This window comes from Lepisosteus oculatus, chromosome 6 (genome assembly GCF_040954835.1).
Source record: "Lepisosteus oculatus isolate fLepOcu1 chromosome 6, fLepOcu1.hap2, whole genome shotgun sequence".
Lineage (NCBI taxonomy): Eukaryota > Metazoa > Chordata > Actinopteri > Semionotiformes > Lepisosteidae > Lepisosteus > Lepisosteus oculatus.
In genome coordinates, this window is record NC_090701.1 from 44,206,454 (window position 1) to 44,228,842 (window position 22,389).

The window sequence follows — 22,389 nt, forward strand, 5'->3', positions numbered from 1 at the left end:
TTAGATGTTATTGCAGTGGGAGATGTTGAGGTTGTCGTTGAACACGTAGGAGGTGAAGTGGATGTAGTTGAACCTGTAGAAGTAGTTGTAGTGAGAGTTGTTGAGGTTGTAATGGGGGGTGTTGTGGTTGTAGTTGAATCTGTAGATGTTGTTGTAGTGGGAGTTGTTGAAGTTGTAATGGGAGGTGATGTGGTTGTAGTTGATCCTGTGGATGTTGTTGTCGTGGGGTTTGTTGAGGTTGTAGTTGAACCTGTAGGTTCATGTACAGATGCAGATATTGATATTTGAGTTGTTAAGATTTTAATGGGAGGTGTTGTGGTTGCAATGGAAGGTTTTGTGTTTGTAATCGAACCTGTAATTGTATTATGAGTAGATGAGGTTGTAATGGGAGGTGGTGTTATTGTAGTTGAACCTGTAGATGTTATTGTATTGGGAGTTGTTGAGGTTGTAATGGTATCTGATGTGGTATAAATTGAACCTGTAGATGCTGTTGTAGTGGGAGTTCTTGAGGTTGTAATGGGAGGTGTTGAGTTTGTAGTTAATTCTTTAGATGTTTTTGCAGTGGGAGTTGTTGAAGTTGTAATGGGAGGTGTTGTGGTTGTAGTTGAACCTGTAGAACCTTGAGATATTGTTGTAGTTGCAGTTGTTGAGGTTGTAATGGGAGGTATTGTGGTTGTATTTGAACCTTTAGATGCTGTTGTAGTGGGAGTTGTTGAAGTTGTAATAGGAAGTGACAAGGTTGTAATGGGAAGTGTTGTGTTTGTAGTTAATTCTTTAGATGTTGTTGCAGTGGGAGTTGTTGAGGTTGTAATGGAAGGTGTTGTGGTTGTAGTTGAACCTATAAATGTTGTTGCAGTTGGAGTTGTTGAGGTTGTAATGGAAGGTGTTGTGGTTGTAGTTGAGCCTGTAGATGTTGTTGTAGTTTGGGTTGTTGAGGTTGAAATGGGAAGTGTTGTGGTTGTAGTTGAACCTGTAGATGTTGTTGTAGAGAGAGTTGTTGAGGTTGTAATGGGAGATGCTGTGGTTGTAGTTAATCCTTTAGATGTTGTTGCAGTGGGAGTTGTTGATGTTGGAAGGGGAGGTGATGTGTTTGTAGTTGAACCTTTAGAACCTTGAGATGTTGTTGTAGTTGCAGTTGTTAAGGTTGTAATGGAAGGTGATGTGGTTGTAGTTGAACTTGTAAATGTTATTGCAGTGAGAGTTGTTGAGGTTGTAATGGGAGGTGTTGTGGTTGTAGTTGAAACTGTAAATGTTGTTGTAGTGGCAGTTGTTGAGGTTGTAATGGGATCTGATGTGGTGTTAGTTGAACCTTTAGATGCTGTTGTAGTGGCATTTGTTGAGGTTGTAATGGGAGGTGTTATGGCTGTAGTTGAACCTGTAGATGTTGATGTAGTTGCAGTTGTTGAGGTTGTAATGGGGGGTGTTGTGGTTGTAGTTGAAGCTGTAGATGTTGTTGTAGTTGGTGTTGTTGAGGTTGTAATGGGGGGTGTTGTTGTTATAATTGAACCTTTAGATATTGTTCTAGTGGCAGTTGTTGAGGTTGTAATGAGAGGTGTTGTGGTTGTAGTTGAAGCTGTAGATGTTGTTGTAGTTGGGGTTGTTGAGGTTGTAATGGGAGGTGTTGTTGTTATAATTGAACCTTTAGATGTTGTTCTAGTGGCAGTTTTTGAGGTTGTAATGTGAGGTGATGTGATTGTAGTTGAATCTGTAAATGTTGTTCTAGTGGGGGTTGTAATGTGGGGTATTGTGGTTTTAGTTGAACCTGTAAATGTTGTAGTAGTGGGGGTTGTTGAGGTTGTAATGGGAGGTGATGTGTTGTTAGTTGAACCTGTAGATGCTGTTGTAGTGGGAGTTGTTGAGTTTGTAATGTGTGATATTGTGGTTGTAATTGAACCTGTAGATGTAGTTGTAGAGAGAGTTGTTGAGGTTGTAATGGGATCTGATGTGGTGTTACTTGAACCTGTAGATGTTGTAGTGGCAGTTGTTGATGTTGTAATTGGAGGTGATGTGTTTGTAGTTGAACCTTTAGAACCTTGAGATGTTGTTGTAGTTGCAGTTGTTGAGGTTGTAATGGGAGGTATTGTGGTTGTATTTGAACCTTTAGATGCTGTTGTAGTGGGAGTGGTTGAAGTTGTAATAGGAGGTGACAAGGTTGTAATGGGAAGTGTTATTTTTGTAGTTAATTCTTTAGATGTTGTTGCAGTGGGAGTTGTTGAGGTTGTAATGGAAGGTGTTGTGGTTGTAGTTGAACCTATAAATGTTGTTGCAGTTGGAATTGTTGAGGTTATAATGGAAGGTGTTGTAGTTGTAGTTGAGCCTGTAGATGTTGTTGTAGTTTGGGTTGTTGAGGTTGAAATGGGAAGTGTTGTGTTTTTAGTTAAATCTTTAGATGTTTTTGCAGTGGGAGTTGTTGAGGTTGTAATGGAAGGTGTTGTGGTTGTAGTTGAACCTGTAGATGTTAAAGCAGTGTGAGCTGTTGAGGTTGTAATGGGATCTGATGTGTTGTTAGTTGAACCTGTAGATGCTTTTGTAGTGGGAGTTGTTGAGTTTGTAATGTGTGATATTGTGGTTGTAGTTATAGATGTTTTTGTAGTTGGGGTTGTTGAGGTTGTATTGTGTGATACTGTGGTTGTAATGGAACCAGTAGATGTTGTTGTAGAGAGAGTTGTTGAGGTTGTAATGGGAGATGCTGTGGTTGTAGTTAATCCTTTAGATGTTGTTGCAGTGGGAGTTGTTGATGTTGTAAGGGGAGGTGATGTGTTTGTAGTTGAACCTTTAGAACCTTGAGATGTTGTTGTAGTTGCAGTTGTTAAGGTTGTAATGAAAGGTGATGTGGTTGTAGTTGAACTTGTAAATGTTATTGCAGTGAGAGTTGTTGAGGTTGTAATTGGAGGTGTTGTGGTTGTAATTGTATCGGTAGATGTTGTTCTAGTGGCAGTTGTTGAGGTTGTAATGGAAGGTGATGTGGTTGTAGTTGAAACTGTAAATGTTGTTGTAGTTGCAATTGTTGAGGTTGTAATGGGATCTGATGTGGTGTTAGTTGAACCTTTAGATGCTGTTGTAGTGGCATTTGTTGAGGTTGTAATGGGAGGTGTTATGGCTGTAGTTGAACCTGTAGATGTTGATGTAGTTGCAGTTGTTGAGGTTGTAATGGGGGGTGTTGTGGTTGTAGTTGAAGCTGTAGATGTTGTTGTAGTTGGGGTTGTTGAGGTTGTAATGGGAGGTATTGTGGTTGTATTTGAACCTTTAGATGCTGTTGTAGTGGGAGTGGTTGAAGTTGTAATAGGAGGTGACAAGGTTGTAATGGGAAGTGTTGTTTTTGTAGTTAATTCTTTAGATGTTGTTGCAGTGGGAGTTGTTGAGGTTGTAATGGAAGGTGTTGTGGTTGTAGTTGAACCTATAAATGTTGTTGCAGTTGGAGTTGTTGAGGTTGTAATGGAAGGTGTTGTGGTTGTAGTTGAGCCTGTAGATGTTGTTGTAGTTTGGGTTGTTGAGGTTGAAATGGGAAGTGTTGTGTTTTTAGTTAAATCTTTAGATGTTTTTGCAGTGGGAGTTGTTGAGGTTGTAATGGAAGGTGTTGTGGTTGTAGTTGAACCTGTAGATGTTAAAGCAGTGTGAGCTGTTGAGGTTGTAATGGGATCTGATGTGTTGTTAGTTGAACCTGTAGATGCTTTTGTAGTGGGAGTTGTTGAGTTTGTAATGTGTGATATTGTGGTTGTAGTTATAGATGTTTTTGTAGTTGGGGTTGTTGAGGTTGTATTGTGTGATACTGTGGTTGTAATGGAACCAGTAGATGTTGTTGTAGAGAGAGTTGTTGAGGTTGTAATGGGAGATCCTGTGGTTGTAGTTAATCCTTTAGATGTTGTTGCAGTGGGAGTTGTTGATGTTGTAAGGGGAGGTGATGTGTTTTTAGTTGAACCTTTAGAACCTTGAGATGATGTTGTAGTTGCAGTTGTTAAGGTTGTAATGGAAGGTGATGTGGTTGTAGTTGAACTTGTAAATGTTATTGCAGTGAGAGTTGTTGAGGTTGTAATGGGAGGTGTTGTGGTTGTAGTTGAAGCTGTAGATGTTGTTCTAGTGGCAGTTGTTGAGGTTGTAATGGAAGGTGATGTGGTTGTAGTTGAAACTGTAAATGTTGTTGTAGTGGCAGTTGTTGAGGTTGTAATGGGATCTGATGTGGTGTTAGTTGAACCTTTAGATGCTGTTGTAGTGGCATTTGGTGAGGTTGTAATGGGAGGTGTTATGGCTGTAGTTGAACCTGTAGATGTTGATGTAGTTGCAGTTGTTGAGGTTGTAATGGGGGGTGTTGTGGTTGTAGTTGAAGCTGTAGATGTTGTTGTAGTTGGTGTTGTTGAGGTTGTAATGGGGGGTCTTGTTGTTATAATTGAACCTTTAGATGTTGTTCTAGTGGCAGTTGTTGAGGTTGTAATGAGAGGTGTTGTGGTTGTAGTTGAAGCTGTAGATGTTGTTGTAGTTGGGGTTGTTGAGGTTGTAATGGGAGGTGTTGTTGTTATAATTGAACCTTTAGATGTTGTTGCGGTGGGAGTTGTTGAGGTTGTAATGGAAGGTGTTGTGGTTGTAGTTGAACCTGCAGATGTTGTTGTAATGGGGGTTGTAATGTGGGGTATTGTGGTTTTAGTTGAACCTGTAAATGTTGTAGTAGTGGGGGTTGTTGAGGTTGTAATGGGAGGTGATGTGTTGTTAGTTGAACCTGTAGATGCTGTTGTAGTGGGAGTTGTTGAGTTTGTAATGTGTGATATTGTGGTTGTAATTGAACCTGTAGATGTTGTTGTAGAGAGAGTTGTTGAGGTTGTAATGGGAGATGCTGTGGTTGTAGTTAATCCTTTAGATGTTGTTGCAGTGGGAGTTGTTGATGTTGTAAGGGGAGGTGATGTGTTTGTAGTTGAACCTTTAGAACCTTGAGATGTTGTTGTAGTTGCAGTTGTTGAGGTTGTAATGGGAGGTATTGTGGTTGTAGTTGAACCTTTAGATTCTGTTGTAGTGGGAGTTGTTGAGGTTGTAATAGGAGGTGACGAGGTTGTAATGGGAAGTGTCGTGTTTGTAGTTAATTCTTTAGATGTTGTTGCAGTGGGAGTTGTTGAGGTTGTAATGGAAGGTTTTGTGGTTTTAGTTGAACCTGTAGATGTTGTTGTAGTGGCAGTTGTTGAGGTTGTAATTGGAGGTGTTGTGGTTGTAGTTAATGTTTTACATGTTGTTGCAGTGGGAGTTGTAGAAGTTGTAATGGAAGGTGTTGTGGTTGTAGTTGACCCTATAGATGTTGTTGTAGTTTGGGTTGTTGTGGTTGAAATGGGAAGTGTTGTGTTTTTAGTTAATTCTTTAGATGTTTTTGCAGTGGGAGTTGTTGATGTTGTAATGGAAGGTGTTGTGGTTGTAGTCGAACCTGTAGATGTTAATGCAGTGTGAGCTGTTGAGGTTGTAATGGGATCTGATGTGTTGTTAGTTGAACCTGTAGATGCTGTTGTAGTGGGAGTTGTTGAGTTTGTAATGTGTGATATTGTGGTTGTAGTTAAATATGTTTTTGTAGTTGGAGTTGTTGAGGTTGTAATAGGAGGTGACAAGGTTGTAATGGGAAGTGTTGTGTTCGTAGTTAATTCTTTAGATGTTATTGCAGTGGGAGTTGTTGAGGTTGTAATGGGAGGTGTTGTGGTTGTAATTGAACCTGTAGATGTTGTAGTGGGAGTTATTGAAGTTGTAATGGAAGGTGTTGTGGTTTTAGTTAATCTTTTAGAATTTTTTCTAGTGGCAGTTGTTGATATTGTAATGGGAGGTGATGTGTTTGTAGTTGAACCTTTTGAACCTTGAGATGTTGTTGTAGTTGTAGTTGTTGAGGTTGTAATGGAAGGTGATGTGGTTGTAGTTGAACCTGTAGATGTTGTTGTAGTTGGGGTTGCTGAGGTTGTAATGGAATCTGATGTGTTGTTATTTGAACCTGTAGATGTTGTTGCAGTGGCAGCTGTTGAGGTTATAATGGGATGTGTTTTGTTTGTACTTAATTCTTTAGATGTTGTTGCAGTGAGCGTTGTTGAGGTTGTAATGGGAGGTGATGTGGTTGTAGTTGAACTTGGAAATGTTATTTTAGTGAGAGTTGTTGAGGTTGTAATGGAAGGTGATGTGGTTGTAGTTGAACCTGTAAATGTTGTAGTGGCAGTTGTAGAGGTTGTAATGGGATCTGATGTGGTGTTAGTTGAACCTTTAGATGCTGTTGTAGTGGCATTTGTTGAGGTTGTAATAGGAGGTGTTGTTGTTTTAATTGAACCTGTAGATGTTGTATTGGGAGTTGTTGAGGTTGTAATAGGAGGTGTTGTGGTTGTAGTTGAACCTGTAGATGATGTTGTAGTTACAGTTGTTGAGGTTTTAATGGGAGGTGTTGTTGTTATAATTGAACCTTTAGATGTTGTTCTAGTGACAGTTGTTGAGGTTGTAATGTGAGGTGATGTGGTTGTAGTTGAATCTGTAAATGTTGTTGTAGTGGCAGTTGTTGAGATTGTAATGGGAGGTGTTGTTGTTTTAATTGAACCTGTAGATGTTGTATTGGGAGTTGTTGAGGTTGTAATAGGAGGTGTTGTGGTTGTAGTTGAACCTGTAGATGTTGTTGTAGTAGGGGTTGCTAAGGTTATAATGGGATCTGATGTGGTGTTAGTTGAACCTGTAGATGTTGTTGTAATGGGGGTTGCTGAGGTTTTAATGTGGGGTATTGTGGTTTTAATTGAACCTATAAATGTTGTTGTAGTGGCAGTTGCTGTGGTTGTAATGAGAGGTGATGTGGTTGTAGTTGAACCTATAAATGTTGTTGCAGTGGGAGTTGTTGAGGTTGTAATGGGAGGTGTTTTGGTTGTAGTTGAACCTGTAGATTTTGTTGTTGTGGAGGTTGCTGAGGTTGTAATGTGGGATATTGTGGTTGTAGTTGAACCTGTAAATGTTGTAGTAGTGGGGGTTGTTGAGGTTGCAATGGGAGGTGTTTTGGTTGTAGTTGAACCTGTAGATTTTGTTGTTGTGGAGGTTGCTGAGGTTGTAATGTGGGATATTGTGGTTGTAGTTGAACCTGTAAATGTTGTAGTAGTGGGGGTTGTTGAGGTTGCAATGGGAGGTGATGTGTTGTTAGTTGAACCTGTAGATGCTGTTGTAGTGGGAGTTGTTGAGTTTGTAATGTGTGATATTGTGGTTGTAATTGAATCTGTAGATGTTGTTGTAGAGAGAGTTGTTGAGGTTGTAATGGGAGATGCTGTGGTTGTAGTTAATCCTTTAGATGTTGTAGCAGTGGGAGTTGTTGAGGTTGTAATGGGATTTGATGTGGTGTTACTTGAACCTGTAGATGTTGTTGTAGTTGGGGTTGTTGAGGTTGTAATGGTAGGTGTTGTGGGTGTAGTTGAACTTGTAGATATTGTTGTAGTTGCAGTTGTTGAGATCGTATTTGGAGGTGTTTTTGTTGTAGTTGAGCAGGTAGTTGTTATTGCAGTGGGAGTTGTTGAGGTTGTAATGGGATCTGATGTGGTGTTACTTGAATCTGTAGATGCTGTTGTAGTTGCAGTTGTTGAGGTTGTAATGGGATATGTTGTTGTTATAGTTGAAGCTGTAGATGTTGTTGCAGTGGGGGTTGTTGAGGTTGTAATGTATGATATTGTGGTTTTAGTTGAACCTATAGATGTTGTTCTAGTGGCAGTTGTTGAGGTTGTAATGGGATCTGATGTGGTGTTAGTTGAACTTGTAGATGTTGTTGTAGTAGGAGTTGATGAGGTTGTAATGGGATCTGATGTGGTGTTAGTTGAACTTGTAGATGTTGTTGTAGTAGGAGTTGATGAGGTTGTAATGGGATCTGATGTGGTGTTAGTTGAACTTGTAGATGTTGTTGTAGTAGGAGTTGATGAGGTTGTAATGGGAGGGGGTGTGGTTGTATTTGAACCTGTAAATGTTGTCATAGAGGTTGTAATGGGAGGTGTTGTTGTTATAGTTGAAGCTGTAGATGTTGTTGCAGTGGGGGTTGTTGAGGTTGTAATGGGGGGTGTTGTGGTTGTAGTTGAACCTGTAGATGCTGTTGTAGTTGGAGCTGTTGAGGTTGTAATGGGAGGTGTTGTACTTGTAGGTGTAGGTTTGGCTACAGTTGTGGGAGGTTCTGTAGTAGCAAGTGTAGTTGCTGCTGCATTAGTGTTAGTTGATGTGGTAGTAGGTTTAGACGTTGCTGCAGTAGCCGTATGTGCTGTAGTAGTGGTTGCAGTAGTGGGAGGTGCTGTAGTAGGTGTAATTTCAGCTGCAGTAGTGGGAGGTGCTGGAGTAGGTGTAATTTCAGCTGCAGTAGTGGGAGGTGCTGGAGTAGTAGATGTAGTTGTAGCTGTAGCTTTAACATCTGTAGGTACTGTAGTACTAGGTGTAGTAGAGGCTGCAGTAGTGGGAGATGGTGTAGTAGTAGGTTTAAATATAGTAGTGGGAGGTGTTCTAGTAGGAGGTATAATTGCAGATACAGTAGTGTGAGGTGCTGTAGTAGCAGGTGTAGATGTGGCTGCGATAGTTGGAGGTGTTGTCGTAGTACGTGTAGTTCTGGCTACAGTAGTATTTTGTTTTGTAGAAGGCATAGATGTATCTGAACAAGCTGTAGTGGGAGGTGCTGTGATTGGAGTGGAAACTGTTGCTGTAGTTTTAGTGGGAGTTGTTGAGGTAATGCTAATGAGAGGAGATGTGGTTGTAATGGAAACCATAATTTTACTTTCATTGTTAAATATTGATGTTTTAATCAGAGGCTTTGGGGTCATAGTGGAACCTTCAGTTCTTTTTGTAGTGGGGATTGTTGAGGTTGTAAAGGGAGGTGTTGTGGTTGTTTTAGAATATGCTATATCTAGTGCTGCAGTTGTAGTTGTAACTGAATTTGTAGTTGTATTGTGAGTTTCTGAGGTGTTAATGGGAAATGTTGTACCTTCTGAGAGAGTGATGTTTGATGCTGCAGATTTGGTTATAGTGGTAGGTTTTGAGGTTGTAGTGGAAAAACTAATGGATTGTGTTGTTGTTGTTGACAGAATGGTAAAGGTTGTTTCCCTGGGTGTTGTAGTTGTATTGTTTGGTGTTGCTTCTCCTGCACTGAGAGGGGCTGTGGCTGTAGGGGAACCTGTAGTTCTATGTTGCATTAGTGAGGTTGAAATGGGTACAGCTGAGGTTGTGATCACAGGTTTAATTGTTGTTGCAGTAGGAGCTCCAGGGGGATCTTCCCTCATTCTGATTGTTGCATCTGTTGTGGAAAGAGTTTTCTGTGTTAATTTATTTGTGAATTACAAATTGATATTAAAATTATTAACAACTGGTGTGTCTCTTTCAGTAAGAAACATGAAAAATGGAAAATTCTCCTCAAGCACTTACTCCCAGACTGAATACTTGTTACATCCACTGAAAGCTCCCCAAGATATCCTGTGGAGTTCAGCCCATCTTGAAAGACTTGCACTATGTCCTCATTACTGGGGAAACTGTTGTCACTTTGAAGCTTCAGTGTAGACTCAACAATGACCGATCCCCTCCTACAAGGTGAACAATGTGGAAATAAGTTTGTTGACACATCTATACAGAAAGGGGAAATTCCTGTCTTTTCAGGATGCTTTGATCACTAAGGGGTCCTAAGTCAGATGATCCAGGAGGTGAGGTCCAATAGAGGAGACCTGACAGTTGTCTGGCTGGACCTGGCTAATGCATATGAATCCACCCCACATAGTTTGATTTGGGTTGCTATGGAGTAATATCATATCCCACACCACATCAAGGGGGTGATCACCAGCTACTATGGAGGAATCAAGGTACTACACTTGTACTATTTCCCCTATCTTGTTCATCATGGGAATGACCCTCATAATAATAACAGCAGAATAAGCAGTCATGTACCCACCGACCATCTTTTAGGGGGTTCATCGATGATCTTACAGTAATAACTACATCCTTTGTGTCCTTTGTGCAGGCAAGGTGGGTTTTGAAAGCACCAGAGGACATAGCAAACTGGATGACAATGAAGTTCAAACCAAGGAAGTCAGGATATATGGTGATCAGGAAAGGCAGAGTGACCCAGAAATATAAACTCCAGATCCAGGGTGAAGCCATTCCATCAATAAGTGAATGCATCGACAAGGCATTATCGGATAGGGAAAATGTCAGCATCACAGAATTGCAGGTAGGCGATTGGCTGAGGAAGATTGATGGATCAGGACTCCCAGGGAAATTCAGTGCATGGCTTTATCAACATGGGGTATTGCTTAGAGTCCTGTGGCTGTGACCAGTATAGGAGGTACCCATGACAATGGTGGAAGGAGTGGAGAGAAAGATCGACAAGCACCTCCGAATGTGGCTGGGAATCCCATCCAGCTTCACGTCAGTGGGGTTTTACATGAGATCAGGACAGCTGCAACTTCCACTGTCTTGTGGAAGAGTTCAAGGTAGCAAAATGCAGGGTGGAGATGTTAGAAACTCCAGAGACAGCCTGGTTAGAGGGGCACAAATCATCACCAGATCAGGAAGGAAGTGGACTTGTGTGGTTTCTGTGACCCAGGTAAGTGCACTAAAGCTTCAGGACATCATTGCAAACCCGTGTAGTGACAGGCAAAGCCTAGGAACTACACACTTCCAGCAGTGGGAAAAAGCCAGCTTAAGAGAGAGGAGAGTTGTGGTACAGGAAGAAACAAGGAATCAGGAGGAGGGGAGCCGAAGGTCGAAAGCTGTGGAGTCGGAATTGCAGGGAGCATGGACAAAATGGAATCTTCCTGAAAGAAGATGAACTTGGACAGCATTGTGAAGATTGCAGCCCTTTCGCATCTCCTTCCTGCTGCGGGCCCTCTATGACACCCTCCCATCATCAAGTGGGGCAACACGGCACATATCCTTTGTGGGTGCAGAGTAACAGTTTCCCATGGGAGGTACAAGATGGCGCCATGACAAGGTCTTGATGACACTGGTAGACATCCTGGAGAAAGAGAGACAGAAGGAATGGCAAGCTCATGCTTGGACCTTTAAATACAGTTGTATTTGTCAGGATGGTGAGACACTGACAAGCCAGGGAAAACCAAAGATTCTGTCTTCCATAAAGCTCCATGGTGGGACAAGAGAGTGGTCCTTGGAGGAAGACTGCAGTTTCTCAATATTGTACAAATCCCTAAGGCCAGATGTGGTAATGTGGTCCGCAGAGGCCAGGAAGATCCTCCTCGTCGAGCTGACTGTACCATGGGAGCAAGGATGTGAGGAGGCCTTTGAGAGGAAGGGTGCCAAACATGAAGATCTGGTACAAGACTGCAGAGGGTGGCAGACGTGAGTGTTCCCGGTGGAGGTTAGGTACAGAGGATTCCCTGCACTTTCTGTGTGGAGAATGCTGACAGCTGTTGGACTGACTGGGAGGGACAGAAAGACAGCAGTTCGAAGGTTGGGAGAGGCCTCACGCTGGCTCTGGAACAGCAGACAGGAGTGAAACTGGAGGCCAGGAGGAGATGAGCACTGACTAGCTATCGCTGCTGATCTGCCAGCTGTAGGGCATCATGGATAAAGGTCATAAGGCCTGATTAAATCTGGATTCCATCTGATGACATTGATTCCTGGCCAACAGCAATAGTCAATACAATTATGGACTAATTAAAACATCGGTAGATGTATACAAGATTATTATTATTATTATTAAAGTAGTAACAGGAGAATTCTAAATGAAAGTTAATGTTTTCATTTGTAATTAGAATAAACTCTTCTTGCTCTTGTTATGGGTATTTAAAATCCTGAAGCGTACAGTCTAAGAGAACACTCATTCAAGAAAGATGGAGAAGACGAGTCACAACTCTGAAGATGAACTCAGAGCCAGAGGTTTATGGAATAAATCCTGCAGAGGTGAGGCTTTTGCTGTTTCAGGATGTATAGTCTTTCAAAAGCTTCTGAAGGTCTGAAAGGTGCCTTTGTTTTTCTAACCAGTGTAATGATCTTATTCTGTGTGCTAGACAGTGATTGAAAGTATTTACTATGGGCAATCAGAAATAACCATTATGCTTGTGACTGCACTGAAAGAAGCACACACACAGATCACTGTACCTCAGCTGTATTATCGTGGCACTCTTGTAAGAATGAGGATACTTCTTTAAGAAAATCCAATTGATCTGGAAGAAACAAAACAAAAAAGAAACAAAAAGTGAGAAAGCAAGATGGAAACTTGCATTTTTAAACTCTTTGAAGCACATAGGAATTTACCTCTCTCTCTGCAGCTTGGGCAAGGGCTTTGAATTCAGTCGAGCTTTTATTGGAAAATCCATCCTTATAATCCAGGAAAATTCGAAACTGAAGAGGAATTACTTCTGTTGAGGTTTTAATAAGAGTTGTAGTCACTGGTGTAGATGTGGCTACAGTAGTGGGAAGTCCTGTAGTAGAAGGTGTAGTTGTAGGAACAATGATGCTCATAGTTGTAAGTACAGCAGTAACTGTAGTTGGAGGAACGATGGTGTTCACAGCAGTAGGTGTTGGAGAAACTTTGCTGCTCACAGTTGTGTGTGCTGCAGTAGTTCGAGGGACTGTGGTGATCTGAGTTGTAGAACCTGTTGTAGCTTTAGTTGAAGGAGCTGTGGTGCTTACAATTGTAGCTACTGCTGCAGTAGTTGCAGTTGGTGGAGCTCTGGTGCTCAGAGTTGTAGGTGCTAACACAGTAGTTGGTGGTGCTGTGGAATTGAAAGCTGTAGGTGCTGCAGTAGTTGTATTTGGGGGAGTTGTGTTTCTCTCAGTTTTAGGTGTGGCAGTGGGTGTCTCTGGAGGAGCTGTGGTGAACACAGCTGTAGAGGCTGCAGTAGCTGCATTTAGAGGAGATGAGATGCTCAGAGTTGAAGACATTCCTGTAGTTGTAGTTGGAGAGGATGAGGTGCTCAGAGTTGTGTTTTTTGCAGAAGTTATAGTTGAAGGGATTGTGGTGCTCAGAGCTGTAGAGACAGCAGTAGTTGTAGTCGGAGAAGCAGGTGTAGCAGATGTTGTAGTTGGAGGAGCTGTGGTGATCACAATTGTGGGTGTAGCAGTAGTTGTAGCTGTAGTTGTATCTGTGGTGCTCAGCATTGCAGATGCTGAAGTTGAAGGAGCTGTGGTGATCAAGGTTGTAGGTGCAGTGGTAGTTGTATGTGGAAGAGCTGTGGTGATCACATTTGTAGATGATGCAGGAGTAGTAGTTGGAGATGCTGCAGTAGTTGAAAATGTTGTGGAATAAGTTGGTGATTCTCTTGTAGTTGTACATGGAAATGCCATGGAAGAAGTGGTTGGTGATACTGTGGACGATGATGTTGGAGGTGCTGTGGTGCTCACAATTTTAGGTCCAGCAGTAGTTTTAAATGAAGGAGCTGTGGTGCTCAAAGATGTAGTTGTTGCAGTATCTGTAGTTGAAGGAGTTGTTGTGCTCACTGTTGTAGTTGCAGACACTGCAGTAGTTGGAGCTGGAGATGCTGTGGAAGATTTAGCTGAGGATGTTGCAGTAGTTGTAGATGGAGATCCTGTGGAAGTTGTAGTTTTAGGCGCTTCAGTTGGAAATACTGCAGTAGCTGTAGATGGAAGAAACATGGTGCTTGTAGTTGTAGGAACTGTGGTGGTCACAGTTGGAGATGCTGCAGTAGTTATAGTTGTAGGAATTTTAGTAGTTTTAGTTGGAGATGCTGTGGAAGTTGTAGTTGTTGGTGCTTCAATAGTTGTAGATGTAGGTGCTGCAGTAGTTATACTTGGAAGGACCGTGGTGCTCATAGTTGTAGGTTCAGCGGAAGGGATAGTTGTAGGAACTGTGGTACTCACAGTTTTAGATGCAGCAGTACTTGTAGTTAGAGATGCTACAGTAGTTGTAGATGCAGATGCTGTGGAAGCTGCACAGATGGTTGGAGATGGTCTGGAAAGTGCAGTTGGAGATGCTATAGAAAATTTAGTTCGAGATGCTGCAGTAGTTGTAGTTGTAGGTGCTTCAGTAGTTGTAGATGGAGATGCTGCAGTAGTCGTAGTTGTAGGTGCTTCAGTAGTTGCAGATGGAGATGCTGTGGAAGTTGTAGTTGTAGGTGCTGCAGTAGTTGTAGATGGAGATGCTGCAGTAGTTGTAGTTGTAGGTGCTTCAGTAGTTGTGGATGGAGATGCTGCAGTAGTTGTAGTTGTAGGAATTTTAGTAGTTTTAGTTGGAGATGCTGCAGTAGTTGTAGTTGGAGATGTTGTGGAAGCTATAGTTGGAGATGCTGCAGTAGTTGTAGATGGAGATGCTGTGGAAGTTGTAGTTGTAGGTGCTTCAGTAGTTGTAGTTGGAGATGCTGCAGTAGTTGTAGTTGTAGGTGCTTCAGTAGTTGTAGATGGAGATGTTGCAGTAGTTGTAGTTGTAGGTGCTTCAGTAGTTGTAGATGGAGATGCTGCAGTAGTCGTAGTTGTAGGTGCTTCAGTAGTTGTAGATGGAGATGCTGTGGAAGTTGTAGTTGGAGATGCTGCAGTAGTTGTAGTTGGAGATGGTGCAGTAGTTGTAGTTGTAGGTGCTTTAGAAGTTGTAGATGGAGATGCTGCAGTAGTTGTAGTTGTAGGTGCTTCAGTAGTTGTAGATGGAGATGCTGCAGTAGTTGTAGTTGTAGGTGCTTCAGTAGTTGTAGATGGTGATGCTGTGGAAGTTGTAGTTGTAGGTGCTTCAGTAGTTGCAGATGGAGATGCTGTAGTAGTCGTAATTGTAGGTGCTTCAGTAGTTGTAGATGGAGATGCTGCAGTAGTTGTAGTTGTAGGTGCTTCAGTAGTTGTAGGTGGAGATGCTGTGGAAGTTGTAGTTGTAGGTGCTTCAGTAGCTGTAGATGGAGATGCTGCAGTAGTTGTAGTTGTAGGTGCTTCAGTAGTTGTAGTTGGAGATGCTGTGGAAGTTGTAGTTGGAGATGCTGCAGTAGTTGGATTTGGAGATGTTGTGGAAGCTATAGTTGGAGATGCTGCAGTAGTCGTAGTTGTAGGTGCTTCAGTAGTTGTAGATGGAGATGCTGCAGTAGTCGTAGTTGTAGGTGCTTCAGTAGTTGTAGATGGAGATGCTGCAGTAGTTGTAGTTGTAGGTGCTTCAGTAGTTGTAGGTGGAGATGCTGCAGTAGTTGTAGTTGTAGGTGCTTCAGTAGTTGTAGATGGAGATGTTGCAGTAGTCGTAGTTGTAGGTGCTTCAGTAGTTGTAGATGGAGATGCTGTGGAAGTTGTAGTTGGAGATGCTGTGGAAGTTGTAGTTGTAGGTGCTTCAGTAGTTGTAGATGAAGATGCTCCAGTAGTCGTAGTTGTAGGTGCTTCAGTAGTTGTAGATGGAGATGCTCCAGTAGTTGTAGTTGTAGGTGCTTCAGTAGTTGTAGGTGGAGATGCTGCAGTAGTTGTAGTTGTAGGTGCTGCAGTAGTTGTAGGTGGAGATGCTGCAGTAGTTGTAGTTGTAGGTGCTTCAGTAGTTGTAGATGGAGATGCTGCAGTAGTTGTAGGTGCTGCAGTAGTTGTAGGTGGAGATGCTGCAGTAGTTGTAGTTGTAGGTGCTTCAGTAGTTGTAGATGGTGATGCTGTGGAAGTTGTAGTTGTAGGTGCTTCAGTAGTTGTAGATGGAGATGCTGCAGTAGTTGTAGTTGTAGGTGCTGCAGTAGTTGTAGATGGAGATGCTGCAGTAGTTGTAGTTGTAGGTGCTTCAGTAGTTGTAGATGGAGATGCTGCAGTAGTTGTAGTTGTAGGTGCTTCAGTAGTTGTAGATGGTGATGCTGTGGAAGTTGTAGTTGTAGGTGCTTCAGTAGTTGTAGATGGAGATGCTGCAGTAGTTGTAGTTGTAGGTGCTTCAGTAGTTGTAGATGGTGATGCTGTGGAAGTTGTAGTTGTAGGTGCTTCAGTAGTTGTAGATGGAGATGTTGCAGTAGTTGTAGTTGTAGGTGCTTCAGTAGTTGTAGATGGAGATGCTGCAGTAGTCGTAGTTGTAGGTGCTTCAGTAGTTGTAGATGGAGATGCTGTGGAAGTTGTAGTTGGAGATGCTGCAGTAGTTGTAGTTGGAGATGGTGCAGTAGTTGTAGTTGTAGGTGCTTTAGAAGTTGTAGATGGAGATGCTGCAGTAGTTGTAGTTGTAGGTGCTTCAGTAGTTGTAGATGGAGATGCTGCAGTAGTTGTAGTTGTAGGTGCTTCAGTAGTTGTAGATGGTGATGCTGTGGAAGTTGTAGTTGTAGGTGCTTCAGTAGTTGCAGATGGAGATGCTGTAGTAGTCGTAATTGTAGGTGCTTCAGTAGTTGTAGATGGAGATGCTGCAGTAGTTGTAGTTGTAGGTGCTTCAGTAGTTGTAGGTGGAGATGCTGTGGAAGTTGTAGTTGTAGGTGCTTCAGTAGCTGTAGATGGAGATGCTGCAGTAGTTGTAGTTGTAGGTGCTTCAGTAGTTGTAGTTGGAGATGCTGTGGAAGTTGTAGTTGGAGATGCTGCAGTAGTTGGATTTGGAGATGTTGTGGAAGCTATAGTTGGAGATGCTGCAGTAGTCGTAGTTGTAGGTGCTTCAGTAGTTGTAGATGGAGATGCTGCAGTAGTCGTAGTTGTAGGTGCTTCAGTAGTTGTAGATGGAGATGCTGCAGTAGTTGTAGTTGTAGGTGCTTCAGTAGTTGTAGGTGGAGATGCTGCAGTAGTTGTAGTTGTAGGTGCTTCAGTAGTTGTAGATGGAGATGTTGCAGTAGTCGTAGTTGTAGGTGCTTCAGTAGTTGTAGATGGAGATGCTGTGGAAGTTGTAGTTGGAGATGCTGTGGAAGTTGTAGTTGTAGGTGCTTCAGTAGTTGTAGATGAAGATGCTCCAGTAGTCGTAGTTGTAGGTGCTTCAGTAGTTGTAGATGGAGATGCTCCAGTAGTTGTAGTTGTAGGTGCTTCAGTAGTTGTAGGTGGAGATGCTGCAGTAGTTGTAGTTGTAGGTGCTGCAGTAGTTGTAGGTGGAGATGCTGCAGTAGTTGTAGTTGTAGGTGCTTCAGTAGTTGTAGATGGAGATGCTGCAGTAGTTGTAGGTGCTGCAGTAGTTGTAGGTGGAGATGCTGCAGTAGTTGTAGTTGTAGGTGCTTCAGTAGTTGTAGATGGTGATGCTGTGGAAGTTGTAGTTGTAGGTGCTTCAGTAGTTGTAGATGGAGATGCTGCAGTAGTTGTAGTTGTAGGTGCTGCAGTAGTTGTAGATGGAGATGCTGCAGTAGTTGTAGTTGTAGGTGCTTCAGTAGTTGTAGATGGAGATGCTGCAGTAGTTGTAGTTGTAGGTGCTTCAGTAGTTGTAGATGGTGATGCTGTGGAAGTTGTAGTTGTAGGTGCTTCAGTAGTTGTAGATGGAGATGCTGCAGTAGTTGTAGTTGTAGGTGCTTCAGTAGTTGTAGATGGTGATGCTGTGGAAGTTGTAGTTGTAGGTGCTTCAGTAGTTGTAGATGGAGATGTTGCAGTAGTCGTAGTTGTGGGTGCTGCAGTAGTTGTAGATGGAGATGCTGTGGAAGTTGTAGTTGTAGGTGCTTCAGTAGTTGGAGATGGAGATGCTGCAGTAGTTGTAGTTGTAGGTGCTTCAGTAGTTGGAGATGCAGTGGAAGTTGTAGTTGTAGGTGCTTCAGTAGTTGTAGATGGAGATGCTGCAGTAGTTGTAGTTGTAGGTGCTTCAGTAGTTGTAGATGGAGATGCTGCAGTAGTTGTAGTTGTAGGTGCTTCAGTAGTTGTAGATGGAGATGCTGCAGTAGTTGTAGTTGTAGGTGCTTCAGTAGTTGTAGATGGAGGTGCTGCAGTAGTTGTAGTTGTAGGTGCTTCAGTAGTTGGAGATGCAGTGGAAGTTGTAGTTGTAGGTGCTTCAGTAGTTGTAGATGGAGATGCTGCAGTAGTTGTAGTTGTAGGTGCTTCAGTAGTTGTAGATGGAGATGCTGCAGTAGTTGTAGTTGTAGGAATTTTAGTAGTTTTAGTTGGAGATGCTGCAGTAGTTGTAGTTGGAGATGTTGTGGAAGCTATAGTTGGAGATGCTGCAGTAGTTGTAGTTGTAGGTGCTTCAGTAGTTGTAGATGGAGATGCTCCAGTAGTTGTAGTTGTAGGTGCTTCAGTAGTTGTAGATGGAGATGTTGCAGTAGTTGTAGTTGTAGGTGCTTCAGTAGTTGTAGATGGAGATGCTGCAGTAGTCGTAGTTGTAGGTGCTTCAGTAGTTGTAGATGGAGATGCTGTGGAAGTTGTAGTTGGAGATGCTGCAGTAGTTGTAGTTGGAGATGGTGCAGTAGTTGTAGTTGTAGGTGCTTTAGAAGTTGTAGATGGTGATGCTGTGGAAGTTGTAGTTGTAGGTGCTTCAGTAGTTGTAGATGGAGATGTTGCAGTAGTCGTAGTTGTGGGTGCTGCAGTAGTTGTAGATGGAGATGCTGTGGAAGTTGTAGTTGTAGGTGCTTCAGTAGTTGGAGATGGAGATGCTGCAGTAGTTGTAGTTGTAGGTACTTCAGTAGTTGTAGATGGTGATGCTGTGGAAGTTGTAGTTGTAGGTGCTTCAGTAGTTGCAGATGGAGATGCTGTAGTAGTCGTAATTGTAGGTGCTTCAGTAGTTGTAGGTGGAGATGCTGCAGTAGTTGTAGTTGTAGGTGCTTCAGTAGTTGTAGATGGTGATGCTGTGGAAGCTGTAGTTGTAGGTGCTTCAGTAGTTGTAGATGGAGATGCTGCAGTAGTTGTAGTTGTAGGTGCTTCAGTAGTTGTAGATGGAGATGCTGCAGTAGTTGTAGTTGTAGGTGCTGCAGTAGTTGTAGGTGGAGATGCTGCAGTAGTTGTAGTTGTAGGTGCTGCAGTAGTTGTAGGTGGAGATGCTGTGGAAGTTGTAGTTGTAGGTGCTTCAGTAGTTGTAGATGGAGATGCTGCAGTAGTTGTAGGTGCTGCAGTAGTTGTAGGTGGAGATGCTGCAGTAGTTGTAGTTGTAGGTGCTTCAGTAGTTGTAGATGGTGATGCTGTGGAAGTTGTAGTTGTAGGTGCTTCAGTAGTTGTAGATGGAGATGCTGCAGTAGTTGTAGTTGTAGGTGCTGCAGTAGTTGTAGATGGAGATGCTGCAGTAGTTGTAGTTGTAGGTGCTTCAGTAGTTGTAGATGGAGATGCTGCAGTAGTTGTAGTTGTAGGTGCTTCAGTAGTTGTAGATGGTGATGCTGTGGAAGTTGTAGTTGTAGGTGCTTCAGTAGTTGTAGATGGAGATGCTGCAGTAGTTGTAGTTGTAGGTGCTTCAGTAGTTGTAGATGGTGATGCTGTGGAAGTTGTAGTTGTAGGTGCTTCAGTAGTTGTAGATGGAGATGTTGCAGTAGTCGTAGTTGTGGGTGCTGCAGTAGTTGTAGATGGAGATGCTGTGGAAGTTGTAGTTGTAGGTGCTTCAGTAGTTGGAGATGGAGATGCTGCAGTAGTTGTAGTTGTAGGTGCTTCAGTAGTTGGAGATGCAGTGGAAGTTGTAGTTGTAGGTGCTTCAGTAGTTGTAGATGGAGATGCTGCAGTAGTTGTAGTTGTAGGTGCTTCAGTAGTTGTAGATGGAGATGCTGCAGTAGTTGTAGTTGTAGGTGCTTCAGTAGTTGTAGATGGAGATGCTGCAGTAGTTGTAGTTGTAGGTGCTTCAGTAGTTGTAGATGGAGGTGCTGCAGTAGTTGTAGTTGTAGGTGCTTCAGTAGTTGGAGATGCAGTGGAAGTTGTAGTTGTAGGTGCTTCAGTAGTTGTAGATGGAGATGCTGCAGTAGTTGTAGTTGTAGGTGCTTCAGTAGTTGTAGATGGAGATGCTGCAGTAGTTGTAGTTGTAGGAATTTTAGTAGTTTTAGTTGGAGATGCTGCAGTAGTTGTAGTTGGAGATGTTGTGGAAGCTATAGTTGGAGATGCTGCAGTAGTTGTAGTTGTAGGTGCTTCAGTAGTTGTAGATGGAGATGCTCCAGTAGTTGTAGTTGTAGGTGCTTCAGTAGTTGTAGATGGAGATGTTGCAGTAGTTGTAGTTGTAGGTGCTTCAGTAGTTGTAGATGGAGATGCTGCAGTAGTCGTAGTTGTAGGTGCTTCAGTAGTTGTAGATGGAGATGCTGTGGAAGTTGTAGTTGGAGATGCTGCAGTAGTTGTAGTTGGAGATGGTGCAGTAGTTGTAGTTGTAGGTGCTTTAGAAGTTGTAGATGGTGATGCTGTGGAAGTTGTAGTTGTAGGTGCTTCAGTAGTTGTAGATGGAGATGTTGCAGTAGTCGTAGTTGTGGGTGCTGCAGTAGTTGTAGATGGAGATGCTGTGGAAGTTGTAGTTGTAGGTGCTTCAGTAGTTGGAGATGGAGATGCTGCAGTAGTTGTAGTTGTAGGTACTTCAGTAGTTGTAGATGGTGATGCTGTGGAAGTTGTAGTTGTAGGTGCTTCAGTAGTTGCAGATGGAGATGCTGTAGTAGTCGTAATTGTAGGTGCTTCAGTAGTTGTAGGTGGAGATGCTGCAGTAGTTGTAGTTGTAGGTGCTTCAGTAGTTGTAGATGGTGATGCTGTGGAAGCTGTAGTTGTAGGTGCTTCAGTAGTTGTAGATGGAGATGCTGCAGTAGTTGTAGTTGTAGGTGCTTCAGTAGTTGTAGATGGAGATGCTGCAGTAGTTGTAGTTGTAGGTGCTGCAGTAGTTGTAGGTGGAGATGCTGCAGTAGTTGTAGTTGTAGGTGCTGCAGTAGTTGTAGGTGGAGATGCTGTGGAAGTTGTAGTTGTAGGTGCTTCAGTAGTTGTAGATGGAGATGTTGCAGTAGTCGTAGTTGTGGGTGCTGCAGTAGTTGTAGATGGAGATGCTGTGGAAGTTGTAGTTGTAGGTGCTTCAGTAGTTGGAGATGGAGATGCTGCAGTAGTTGTAGTTGTAGGTGCTTCAGTAGTTGGAGATGCAGTGGAAGTTGTAGTTGTAGGTGCTTCAGTAGTTGTAGATGGAGATGCTGCAGTAGTTGTAGTTGTAGGTGCTTCAGTAGTTGTAGATGGAGATGCTGCAGTAGTTGTAGTTGTAGGTGCTTCAGTAGTTGTAGATGGAGATGCTGCAGTAGTTGTAGTTGTAGGTGCTTCAGTAGTTGTAGATGGAGGTGCTGCAGTAGTTGTAGTTGTAGGTGCTTCAGTAGTTGGAGATGCAGTGGAAGTTGTAGTTGTAGGTGCTTCAGTAGTTGTAGATGGAGATGCTGCAGTAGTTGTAGTTGTAGGTGCTTCAGTAGTTGTAGATGGAGATGCTGCAGTAGTTGTAGTTGTAGGTGCTTCAGTAGTTGTAGATGGAGATGCTGCAGTAGTTGTAGTTGTAGGTGCTTCAGTAGTTGTAGATGGAGGTGCTGTGGAAGTTGTAGATGGAGATGCTTCAGTAGTTGTAGTTGGAGATGTTGTGGAAGCTATAGTGTGAGATGCTGCAGTAGTTCTAGTTGTAGGTGCTTCAGTAGTTGGAGATGCAGTGGAAGTTGTAGTTGTAGGTGCTTCAGTAGTTGGAGATGCAGTGGAAGTTGTAGTTGTAGGTGCTTCAGTAGTTGGAGATGCAGTGGAAGTTGTAGTTGTAGGTGCTTCAGTAGTTGTAGATGGAGATGCTGTGGAAGTTGTAGTTGGAGATGTTGCAGTAGTTGTAGTTGGAAATGTTGTGGAAGCTATAGTTGGAGATGTTGCAGTAGTCGTAGTTGTGGGTGCTTCAGTAGTTGTAGATGGTGATGCTGTGGAAGTTGTAGTTGTAGGTGCTTCAGTAGTTGGAGATGGAGATGCTGTGGAAGTTGTAGTTGTAGGTGCTTCAGTAGTTGTAGATGGAGATGCTCCAGTAGTTGTAGTTGTAGGTGCTTCAGTAGTTGTAGATGGAGATGCTGTGGAAGTTGTAGTTGTAGGTGCTTCAGTAGTTGTAGATGGAGATGCTGTGGAAGTTGTAGTTGTAGGTGCTTCAGTAGTTGTAGATGGAGATGCTCCAGTAGTTGTAGTTGTAGGTGCTTCAGTAGTTGTAGATGGAGATGCTGTGGAAGTTGTAGTTGTAGGTGCTTCAGTAGTTGTAGATGGAGATGCTGCAGTAGTTGTAGTTGTAGGTGCTTCAGTAGTTTTAGATGGAGATGCTGTGGAAGTTGTAGTTGTAGGTGCTTCAGTAGTTGTAGATGGAGATGCTGTGGAAGTTGTAGTTGTAGGTGCTTCAGTAGTTGTAGATGGAGATGCTGCAGTAGTTGTAGTTGTAGGTGCTTCAGTAGTTGTAGGTGGAGATGCTGTGGAAGTTGTAGTTGTAGCTGCTTCAGTAGTTGTAGATGGAGATGCTGCAGTAGTCGTAGTTGTAGGTGCTTCAGTAGTTGCAGATGGAGATGCTGTGGAAGTTGTAGTTGTAGGTGCTTCAGTAGTTGTAGATGGAGATGCTGCAGTAGTTGTAGTTGTAGGTGCTTCAGTAGTTGTAGGTGGAGATGCTGTGGAAGTTGTAGTTGTAGGTGCTTCAGTAGTTGTAGATGGAGATGCTGTGGAAGTTGTAGTTGTAGGTGCTTCAGTAGT

At 42.7% G+C, this 22,389-nt stretch overlaps 2 protein-coding genes across 2 annotated transcripts; both read right to left on the reverse strand.

Annotated features, from left to right (window-relative positions):
* LOC138239464 (mucin-2-like) lies at positions 1–8,588 on the reverse strand. The gene is made up of 11 exons (XM_069191671.1): positions 7,548–8,588; positions 7,322–7,392; positions 6,762–7,063; positions 5,819–5,950; positions 4,919–5,401; positions 3,995–4,588; positions 2,963–3,595; positions 2,318–2,743; positions 642–1,639; positions 413–504; positions 1–250 (listed from the first exon to the last, which is right to left on the reverse strand). The coding sequence occupies exons 1-11, from the start codon at positions 8,586–8,588 to the stop codon at positions 1–3; spliced, it is 5,022 nt and encodes a 1,673-aa protein (XP_069047772.1).
* A 4,142-nt stretch (positions 8,589–12,730) lies between these two features.
* On the reverse strand, positions 12,731–22,389 carry LOC138239465 (mucin-2-like; the record flags this gene model as incomplete). The annotated part of the gene is made up of 6 exons (XM_069191672.1): positions 12,731–13,288; positions 14,053–14,703; positions 15,229–16,719; positions 17,041–18,436; positions 19,367–19,428; positions 21,379–22,389. Coding segments are annotated over 6 exons (5,169 nt in total), but the record flags the coding sequence as incomplete, so codon positions are not given.

Coding starts and splice junctions, on each gene's coding strand:
- LOC138239464 (XM_069191671.1), bottom strand. CDS start 8,588: ATGCCTTCTACAAAACAAAATACTACTGTAGCCAGAACTACACGTACT. Junction 7,393..7,547: donor CCATTACAACCTCAACAACT/GCAACTACAACA, acceptor AATATCTACAAG/TTCAACTACACCCACAACAC. Junction 2,744..2,962: donor AGTTTCAACTACAACCACAT/CACCTTCCATTA, acceptor CACCTCCCCTTA/CAACATCAACAACTCCCACT.